Source organism: Lycium barbarum, chromosome 1 (genome assembly GCF_019175385.1).
Source record: "Lycium barbarum isolate Lr01 chromosome 1, ASM1917538v2, whole genome shotgun sequence".
NCBI classification, from domain to species: Eukaryota; Viridiplantae; Streptophyta; class Magnoliopsida; order Solanales; family Solanaceae; genus Lycium; species Lycium barbarum.
In genome coordinates, this window is record NC_083337.1 from 159,471,011 (window position 1) to 159,482,408 (window position 11,398).

At 35.8% G+C, this 11,398-nt stretch overlaps 1 protein-coding gene across 2 annotated transcripts; it reads right to left on the minus strand.

The window, feature by feature from the left end:
• Nucleotides 1-9,119: 9,119 nt before the first annotated feature.
• LOC132625834 (uncharacterized) lies at nucleotides 9,120-10,620 on the minus strand. Of its 2 annotated transcripts, none has more exons than XM_060340429.1 (3): nucleotides 10,242-10,620; nucleotides 9,598-9,722; nucleotides 9,120-9,458 (listed from the first exon to the last, which is right to left on the minus strand). In XM_060340429.1, exons 1-3 carry the CDS (start codon nucleotides 10,504-10,506, stop codon nucleotides 9,378-9,380), a joined length of 471 nt encoding a protein of 156 aa, XP_060196412.1. In that variant the 5' UTR covers nucleotides 10,507-10,620; the 3' UTR covers nucleotides 9,120-9,377. The 2 variants fall into 2 exon arrangements, with proteins under 2 accessions (XP_060196412.1, XP_060196402.1); XM_060340419.1 differs by having other exon boundaries at nucleotides 9,120-9,467.
• Nucleotides 10,621-11,398: the final 778 nt, after the last annotated feature.

Here is an 11,398-nt window from a genome sequence, read left to right on the forward strand (position 1 = left end):
TCTTCATTTGTTTCCTTTTGTCCTTCCTTTTTAGCCTTTAATTTGATGTGTTCCGTTCTTTCACTGTTCTAAAATTATTCTATCTTTACAATTGCTCTTTGTTTAGAAGAAAGAAAGGGAAATTTGCGATGCTCACTCGTCACTAACTAAGGTTAAGTGAAATAGTTGAGTAATATTATTCTCACTTCAATATATATTCCAACAGTGGCCCTTTTTCCATGTACTGTACAAAGTTCACTTTTGGTAATGAAAATAGTTACTGTAGTCACCAAAAAAAAAAAAAAAACAACTTAGATTAGTAATAGGTTTGTAGTACTACTGCTAATTGGCTGGCACAAACAATGGCTGTGTTTCCTTTTTTTTTTTTTTTTTTTTTTTTGTGTGTGTTTTCCACTCAGTGTTCGGTACCTGCATTGGAACCCGATTATATCGGGATTCGTGCCGCGTAGGGCCCCGTTGGGGAGTAAGCGTTCCCTACCAAAAATTTTCCATACCTAGGGCTCGAACCCGAGACATCTAATTAATGGGGGAGCAGTCTCATTCAACGCACCACATCCTTTGATGGTATAATAATTGTTTTTCAAGTCGGACTTATATATCGCTAAAACTTTAAAACATACTCCCTCTGTTTCAATTTGTTTGAACCTATTTCCTTTTTAGTCCGTGCCAAAATGAATGACCTCTTTCCTAATTTGGAAACAAATTCACTTTATGAATGATTTGCGCCACACAAATTTTCAAGGCTTATTTTGAACCACAAGTTTCAAAAGTCTTCCCTCTTTCTTAAATGTCGTGCCCAGTCAAATGGATTCATATAAATTGAAACGGAGGGAGTATGTATTATCAATTGCTACGAAAGAGTGATAAGTGCAATGATGTACTGTCAGAGGCGGAGCCAGGATTTGAAGCTTGTGGGTTCGGAATTCTAATTCGCTTAAGTTACTGGGTTCTAAATTAATAATTTATACATATTCAATGAATTTTTCAAGACAAATACAGGGTTTAGACCAAAGTTACTGGGTTCGGCCGAAGACCCGACTATCATGCTAGCTCCGCCCCTGTGTACTGTAAACCACATTCTGCATCTTGTGGCTTAAAGCATAGTTGGAATATATTCCATTTTTATCTTTCTTTAGGTCCCTCTACCATAGGAGTTGCTTTGTTAAGTTTTTTGTCCCTCGAAGTTGTAAAACTCTCTGCATGAAAAAAAAGAAAAAAAGAAAAAAGAACATGATGAAGCTTCCATCAGTATAGCATTAAGTAAAGTTTGTGCAAGTGAAATGTACTTTGACTGAACATAATGATTTTGTTTTAACGGAAAAGGACCTAAAATACCCTCGAATTATTAGAATTAGTACAAAAATATCCTTGATCCACCTTTAAGCCCCCAAATACCCCTGTCGTCCACCTATAGAGTCTAATATACCCCTGCCCTCGACCTACGGTATCTAATATACCCTTATTTCTAACAGTCCCATTTCATTTATGACATGGCAGAACACCCCGGGAGACTATGCTACCCTTGTTCGGCAAAATTTCGATTCTGCCATCAGTGTTCCTCATTTTAGGAAGATTTATGATATGGAATATTTCGACCTTCAGATAGACTGCACAAAAAGAAAAAAAAGAACAAAACACGAAGGACGGACAGGAGAAAAACCACATAAGAAAACAACAAAACCCATCTCGAAACCAGCGAGTTGCCTAAAATCTCCCTTGTTGTCTTGCTTGCTTTCGGATAAGAAAGACAGCATTTAATGATTACCCCATATAATTAACTAATCTAATTAATTTTAAACTATGTTGACCGGATCCCATCCCACCTACTCGATAAACCCGCCCCGCCCCAAGTATACCATATGTATTTCCTGGTAAGTGCGAGAGGAAATGGTTACCCATCACCTATTGCATACTGGTTTTATTTTTTGCTAATGTTAACTATTTTTTCCTTTTCTTTTGGTTTTTAATAAATTACTCTTCCTTTTACTAAGGTTATGAGGGTTATTAGCTGGATGAGAATAACTGTGCGAACAGTGGATAAACTGTTATGCAACCTGGTATTAGTGCTTGAATTAAGCATTAGCGTACCACAAGTTTTATTGTTTCCAGTAGGAATAAGTGATAATTTGATAAAATTGCTTCGTTTTTAGCCTTATTTAATTTAGAGTGGGTTGATGAGTGGGTTGAGATCCGATCAACATAATTTAAAATTAATTAGATTAGTTAATTATATGGGTAATCAATTAAATGCTGCCATGTTCCCATGTCATAAATAAGATGAGGCTGTTGGAAATAAGGGTATATTAGACCTCATAGGTGGACGACAGGGGCTCAAAGGTGGATGAAGGGTATTTTTGTACCAATTCTAATAGTTCGAGGGTATTTTAGGCCCTTTTCCGTTGTTTTAATCATAAACAATTTAGTCAGAATAGTAAGCTATATTATTTAAAATTCAAACTCTGTAAATTTATAATTTTAGAATTTTAGATACTACTCACTCCGTTCACTTTTACTTGTTACATTTTGACTTTTCACGCTGTTTAAACTAGTCTATTGGTAGCTAGATATTTTTTAAACCGGTCCTAAAAATCAGCTACTTGGTGCCATATATCCGAGGAGAATTTCAAACTTAGGTAAAGTTGGTACCTTTAGTACGAATTTAGCAGTTTGGTAGCCGTATACTACTTAAAATCTTAACCAACCCTACATGTGTCTAAACCCTTCCTGCATAAAAAAAAAATTATTATGACATATTTTAATGAAGTCCGTGACGGGGGTCCATACCCATTAATGAAATAAAAAGAAAAAGAAAAAGAAAAATACACCAACGAAAAGAGAGAAAGAGCGAGGCATCACACACAGGGTTAGAAATTGTCTATGAGGAAAAATAGAGAGTGTGAGCGATATTTTAGTGAGGTGAAAAATCTTAAAAGAGGGTTATTTCTTTTGAGTGTGTAGTGGTCTTTGAAGTATTGTACTCGGAACCACCAGTGTAAAATTCCTTATTATAGTGACATCAGTTGCTCCTCTTGGCCCGTGGTTTTTTCCCTTTTGGGTTTCCACGTAAAAATCTTGGTGTTATTATCGCTCTTTTTTTATTCTTGTTGATTAACCGTATCTTGGTGCTACGTTATTATTCCGCATTTATTACCGTGAATATTATTTCTGTGGCGGGTTTAATCTCAACAACTAGTATCAGAGCACAGGTTCTGCTCATTGACAAATATATTTTGTGGTCAGTTGTACTATACTCGGTGAAAAAAAATGTTCGGAGTAAAGTATGAGATAGAAAAATTCAACGGTGATAACGGTTTCTCAACATGGCAGAAAAGGATGAGGGATTTGCTGATCCAACAAGGGTTGCACAAGGCACTAGGCGGAAAATCCAAAAAGCCTGAATCCATGAAAGTTGAGGATTGGGAAGAAATAGATGAAAAGGCAGCTAGTGCAATAAGGTTGCACTTAACAGATGATGTGGTAAATAACATCATCGATGAAGAGAGCGCATGTGGTATTTGGACAAGGTTGGAAAACCTAGAGCCCGTTTGGATTAGCTGAAAAAGTAACTTCTAAGCATAAGTACTTAAAGTACTTTTAAGTGCTGAAACTTACTTTATAAATAAGCAGTTACAGTGTTTGGAAAAAGTGCTTAAAGGGTTTTTAGAAGTAAGGGTAGTATTGTAATTAATAAAAAATATGAGGGATAAAAGAGTAAATTTGTTGGTCAAACCAAAATGACTTTTAAGTCAAAGAAAAAAAAGTTAGGTTTAAGCAACTTCTTGATTTTGGCTTATTTTAAGCACTTTTTAGCTTAATTTAAGTTGTTTTTACTATTTTTGCCAAACACTCAAATAAGTTAAAAATGACTTATAAGCTGGTTTGACCAACTTATAAGTCAATCCAAACGGGCTCCTATACATGTCCAAGACGCTGACAAACAAATTGTACCTAAAGAAACAGTTATACGCTCTACATATGGGTGAAGGTACGAATTTTTGGTCACATTTAAATGTACTTAATGGACTAATCACGCAGCTAGCCAACCTTGGAGTAAAGATCGAGGAGGAAGATAAAGCCATCGTGCTCCTGAATTCGTTGCCATCATCTTATGACAATTTGGCAACAACCATCTTGTATGGTAAGGACTCAATTGAGCTAAAGGATGTCACATCAGCTCTTCTACTCAATGAGAAGATGAGAAAGAAGTCTGAAAATCATGGTCAGGCTCTCATCACAGAAAGTAGAGGCAGAAGTTACCAAAGGAGTTCGAGCAACTATGGTAGATACGGAGCTCGCGGGAAGTCTAAAATCCGATCAAAGTCAAAAGCCAGAAATTACTACAATTGCGATCAACCAGGTCACTACAAAAGAGATTGTCCAAATCTAAAAAGGGGCAAAGCTGAAAGCAGTGGCCAGAGGAATGATAACAACACAACTGCCACAGTGCAAAATAATGATAATGTTGTTCTCTTCATAAATGAGTAAGAGGAATGTATGCACTTGGCAGGTACAGAGTCGGAATGGGTAGTTGACACAGCAGCATCTTATCATGCCACACCGGTAAGAGATCTTTTTTGCTGATATGTAGTAGGTGACTTTGGCAAGGTGAAAATGGGTAACACAAGTTGCTCAATGATTGCGGGGATTGGAGACATTTGTATCAAGACAAATGTAGGATGCACATTGGTTCTGAAGGACGTGTGTCATGTACCTGATTTGAGGTTGAACTTAATCTCAGGAATTGCTTTGGACCGAGATGGATACGAGAACTATTTTGCAAATAAAAAATGGAGACTCACCAAGGGATCATTGGTGATTGCAAAAGGAGTTGATCGTGGCACGTTATACAGGACAAATGCAGAAATATGCCGAGGTGAATTGAACGCAGCTCAAGATGAGATTTCTGTAGATTTGTGGCATAGAATAATGGGTCATATGAGCGAGAAAGGATTGCAGATTCTTGCCAAGAAATCACTCATCTCTTTTTCCAAGGGTACAATGATAAAACCTTGTGACTATTGTTTATTTGGTAAGCAACATAGAGTCTCGTTTCAGACATCGTCTAAAAGAAAATTGAATATACTTGATTTGGTATATTCTGATGTTTGTGGTCCAATGGAGATAGAATCGATGGGCGGTAACAAATACTTTGTTACTTTTATTGATGATGCTTCACGAAAATTGTGGGTTTATATCTTGAAAACCAAAGATCAGGTGTTTTAAGTTTTTCAAAAGTTTCATGCTCTTGTGGAAAGGGAAACAGGTCGAAAGCTAAAGCGTCTCTGCAGTGACAATGGAGGTAAGTGCACTTCAAGGGAATTTGAAGGGTACTGTTCAAGCCATAGGATTAGACATGAAAAGACAGTTCCTGGAACCCCACAACACAATGGTGTAGCTGAGAGGATGAATCGCACTATTGTTGAGAAGGTGAAAAGCATGCTCAGACTGGCTAAACTACCTAAATCATTCTAGGGTGAAGCTGTTCAGACAGCCTGTTACCTGATCAATAGGATTCCATCCGTTCTATTTTGACATCCAAGAGAGAGTTTGGAACAACAATGAGGTGTCCTACTCGCATCTGAAGGTGTTCGGTTGCAGAGCTTTTGCACATGTACCGAAGGAGCAAAGAACAAAGCTGGATGATAAATCTGTTCCCTGCATATTCATCGGATATGGAGATGAAGAGTTCGGGTACAGATTGTGGGACCTTGTAAAGTAGAAGGTAATCAGAAGCAGAGACGTAGTCTTTCGAGAAAGTGAAGTTGGAACCACTGATGATCTGTCAGAGAAGGCCAAGAATGGTATAGTCCCTAACCTTATTACCATTGTTTCTAACCATCCCAGAAGTGCAGAAAGTATGACCGATGAGGTTGCTGATCAGGGGGAGCAACCTGACAATCTCAACCTTTGAGGAGATCAGCAAGGCAAAGGGTCGAGCCATCTAAGTACCCTTCCTCAAAGTATGTCCTCATTAGTGATGAGGGGGATCCAGAAAGTCTGAAGGAGATGTTGTCCCATCCAGAAAAGAGCCAGTGGATGAAAGCCATGCAGGAAGAGATGGACTCTCTACAAAAAAATGGCACGTACAAGCTGGTTGAACTACCAAAGGGTAAAAGATCACTTAAATGCAAGTAAATCGAGAACGATGGAAATGGCAAGCTGGTCAGAGACAAAGCTCGATTAGTGGTATAAAGCTTCGAACAGAAGAAAGGTATTGATTTTGACAAAATTTTCTCACCTGTTGTCAAAATGACTTCTATTCGAACAATTTTGAGCTTAGCAGCTAGCCTGGATCTTAAAGTGGAGCAGTTGGACGCGAAAACTGCATTTCTTCACGGAGATTTGGAAGAGAAGATTTATATGGAGCAACCTGAAGGATTTAAAGTATCTGGAAAGAAACACATGGTGTGCAAATTGAATAAGAGTCTTTATGGGTTAAAATAGGCACCAAGACAGTGGTACAAGAAGTTTGACTCATTCATGAAAAGTCAAACTTACACAAATACTTATTCTGACCTGTGTGTATACTTCAAAAGATTTTTTGACAACAACTTTATTATTTTGTTGTTGTATGTAGATGACATGTTAATTGTAGGACAAGACAAGGAGCTGATTGCCAAGTTGAAGGGAGATTTGTCCAAGTTATTTGACATGAAGGACTTAGGACCAGCACGACAAATTCTGGGGATGAAAATTGTTCGAGAACGAACAAGCAGAAAGTTGTGGCTATCTCAAGAGAAATACATTGAACGTGTTCTGGAACGTTTCAACATGAAGAATGCTAAGCCAGTCAGCATACCTCTTGCTAGTCATTTGAAGTTAAGCAAATAGATGTGTCCTACAACAAAAGAGGAGAAGGAGAGCATGGCGAAAGTTCCTTATTCCTCAGCCGTCGGAAGTTTGATATACGCAATGGTATGCACCAGACCTGATATTGTTCACACAGTCGGTGTTGTCAGTAGGTTTCTTGAAAATCCTGGAAAAGAACATTGGGAAGCAGTCAAGTGGATACTTAGGTACCTGAGAGGTACTACAGGAGACTGTTTGTGTTTCGGAGGATCTGATCCAGTCTTAAAGGGTTACACAGATGCTACTATGGCAGGTGATCTTGATAATCGTAAATTTACTACTGGATACTTGTTCACATTTTCAGGGGGAGCTATATCATGGCAATCGAAGTTGCAAAAGTGTATCGCACTCTCTACAACTGAAGTAGAGTACATTGTCGCTACTGAAGCTGGCAAGGAGATAATATGGCTGAAACGGTTCCTTCAAGAGCTTGGATTGCATCAGGATAAGTATGTCGTCTATTGTGACAGTCAAAGGGCAATAGACTTGAGCAAGAATTCCATGTACCATGCAAGGACGAAACACATAGACGTGAGATATCACTGGAACCGAGAAAGGATAGAAAACGAATCTATGCGGGTTGAGAAGATCTCTACAACTGAGAATCCTGCAGATACGCTGACCAAGGTGGTACGAAGAGACAAGTTCGAGTTGTGCAAAGAACTTGTCGGCATGCATTCAAACTAGAAGTCCGATGTTACCTCCTTCCAGTGAATGGGTCTGGAGGGGGAGATTGATGGGGTCCATACCCATTAATGAAATAAAAAGAAAAAGAAAAATACACTAACGAAAAGAGAGAAAGAGTGAGGCATCACAGATAGGGTTAGAAATTGTCTGTGAGGAAAAATAGAGGGTGTGAGCGATATTTTAGTGAGGTGGAAAATTTTAAAAGAGTGTTATTTCTTTTGAGTGTGTAGTGGTCTTTGGAGTATTGTACTCGGAACCACCAGTGTAAAATTCCTCATTACAGTGATATCAGTTGCTCCTCTCGGCCCGAGATTTTTTCCTTTTTGGGTTTCCACGTAAAAATCTTGTTGTTATTATCGCGCTTTTTTTATTCTTGTTGATTAACCGTATCCTGTTGCTACATTATTATTCCGCATTTATTACCGTGAATATTATTTCTGTGACGGGTTTAATCTCAACAGTCTGTACTTATATATACCTTCTTAGGCGTTGGTTAGACATAATTTAATTTAGGTCCAAGAATTAATTAATTAATCTACTTTTGAATTAAATAAAATTAAAAAAAAAATTAAAGAATGCGGATGTTTAAGTACCTACAAAGTTGCAAAATAGAATGACACAACTCCAAAACCTGTGTTCCATGTACTCCATTGTTTGGGAATCGGGATCGGCTTCTCTAAATTTTAGATTTATTGCACAATCATCAAGGTCAAATATCAGAAAAGAAATTAGAAATACTCCCTCCGTTCATTTTTACTTATCCACTTTTGACTTTTTATGTTGTTTAAAAAATAATAAATAAAATGTGTATTTTACCATGATGTCCATATTAATTAATATATAATTGTATTGGTTTTGAAAAATGATTTGGAATGAGTAATTAATGTTAAGGGTAAAACAGATTTTTTTTTTTATCTTATCTTGATATGTGAAAAATGACAAATAAAACTGAAAATCTATTTTAGGAATGTAGACAAGTAAAAGTGAATGGAGAGAGTAATTGATAAGTAAAAATGAAAATCTATAAAGAGAATAGTAAATAAATAAAAATAAACTAAGGGAGTACATGATGGGAGAATCATTAAAGGAGAAGCCGCCCCATCCAACACCATATCCTTTGGTGGTATAATAATTGTTTTTCAACTCAGACTTATATATAGCTAAAAATTTAAAACATATGTATTATCCAATTGCTACCAAAGAGTGATAAGTGCAATGATGTACTGTAAACCACATTCTGCATCTTGTGACTTAAAGCATAGTTGGAATATATTCCATATTTATCTTTCTTTAGGTCCCCCTCTACCATAGGAATTGTTTTGTTAAGTTGTTTGTCCCTCGAAGTTGTAAACTCTCCGAATGAAAAAAGAAAAAAAAAGGAAGAAGAAAAAAAAAAGGAGAAATTATGAATCTTCGATCAGTATAGCATTAAGTAAAGTTTGTGCAAGTGAAATGTAGTTTGGCTGAACATAATAATTTTGTATTTAATCATAAACAATTTAGTCAGAATAGTAAGCTATGTTATTTAAAATTCAAACTCCGTAAATTTATAATTTTAGATCCACTACATGGTAGGAGAATCATTACTCATTAAATGTTCCAAGTCCATTGGATTTATCAACTTAGTACTTCAAAGTTGAAAAAAATAGTGCTTACAACAAAGCCTACAGTAATTCCAATCGAACGATTGCCTCCAAATGATTCGAAAATTAAGATGTGAGAAATCCTTTTACTTTTCTCTTATTATACATGTGACAAAATTATGCGTAACAGGACACTCTTTCTCCGGAATCTAATATAAAAGAAATTTTTTATTAATCAAATAATAGAAGCATCACAACTCAGCAGGCAGCCTCTGATATGCTCTGTAATGAAGGATGCCATGCTCTGCATTTTGCGCCTGTTGAGTTTCTATGCTTTTCCTGTTTAAACTGGGGAAAAAAATTAGCTCATTAATTAAAGACCAAAATTTTCTAATCAAGATTTTTGTCAATTAAAGAAACAAGCATGTTCTTGGAATTTAAAAAAGAAAATGTGTGAAGTTTAGAAAATTAAATTCACCTGTTTAGAGTTCTCCTGAACAGAGTTTCTATCACCTAAAGTTGGTTTCTCCGTGAATTTCTCAGATGAATATTCTAACTGCTTCAGCTTTGCATACTTCTTTGCGCACAATCCTTTCATTACCTCTGTATAAGCAAAACAATAGAGTTAGTGCAAAATTCAGCAAAGACAAGCGGATTCAAGATTTGAAATATAGTGACCTCAAGTTAATACAATAATGGTAACTTATTTCACTGTCAAATATTTAGACTTCCTTAATATATATACTCCTTCTATCCCAATTTGTCTGAGACTTTCTCTTTGTGATAGTCAATTTAACTGATCTTTGAAGCTAAATTGGATTAAATTAATTTAATATTTTAAAATTAAAATTTGAAAACTCAAATACAATTGATAAGTAGTATAAGTTGTAATTTTTTTCATGCCAAAATGGTATAACATTCTAAAATGTTGATTAATGTTCATATAGTTTGAATCTTGATAAGCGAAATTGTCATAATTAAGAGGGAGGGAGAGGGAGAGCAAGATTTAGATAAAAGTTATTGAATTCACTTAAACTCATAACAAATTAAGTGAACTAAAATTCTTCTGTGCTTAATCGAGAAATGAATAGAAAAGTAGGGAATTTAAAAGAACCAACAAACCTTGAGCAGTAACAAGTCTGTAAATCTGACCAAGAACAAGTGAATCAGTTGGCTTGAGAAGCTTTATTCGCCTAATCCTAACTGGGGTTTTATTATTGTTATTACTGGTTGTGGTGATGGTGGTAGTGAGAAGAAGTGCAACATAATGACCAGAATTGATCTTCATGATTTGGTGAGCAGTCACAGATGAATACAACTTCTCTACTTTACCATTGGGGTGTTGTATCAGCAAAGCTGCATTGTCAATTGCTTGGCAATTCCCCATCTCGCTAAATTATTGTATCTTTTCTTTCTTTGTAAATTGAAAAGAGAAACTAATTGCTGTGGAAAATGAGCAGAGAATGGAGAAGACAAAGCACAGAGCAGTCTCACTATACTTACACCAGGCTACTACCTTTATATAGGTGTCAACGAGTAATTGTTATCTAAACATTTTACAATTAAAAGTAAATACTAAAATATTCTATTATATTTTTTAAATTAAAGAAATATTTCTGTTAATGTAAATTCTAAAGTAAAAGAAAAATAAATACTTCTAATATATTTTAACACTTATTTGGTTTAACTTATGTCCCCGATATTTGTAAGTAATTATTACTCCTCCTATTTTAATTTGTTTGTTTTACTTTCTTTTTTAGTCTATTTAAAAAAGAATGAATCTTTTCTAATTTGACAATTCTACGACATGTTTAACACTACAAGATTAAAAGAAATGTTTATGTACACAGTATAATGCATCGACTAAGAAAGCTTAATTTTGATTATCCTTCAATATATATAGTTATGTCATTGTGTGGCCTGATGATAGATGAAGTGAATACAGATCTTGAAGACTGGGGACAAAATACATTAGATAATTCTTTTTCGTCTACCTAAGCCTTAACAAATAAGTAAAATTATCTAATGTGGATACCGAATACTGAGTGAAAACGAAATAAAGAAGTTACCCGATATCTATCCTGATAGAAAATAACATATAAATGGTGAAGTAATCCTAAACAAATCCCATAACACAAGTTGATAGGGATGGTGTCGCATGGTTCACAAAACAAATCCGAAACCAAAGGCGTGAAACTCCGTGGAAACATAACATCATTTGCACCAGCATGTCACAGATCTCACTCCCAAACAACCCATCATTAACACAACACAAGTTC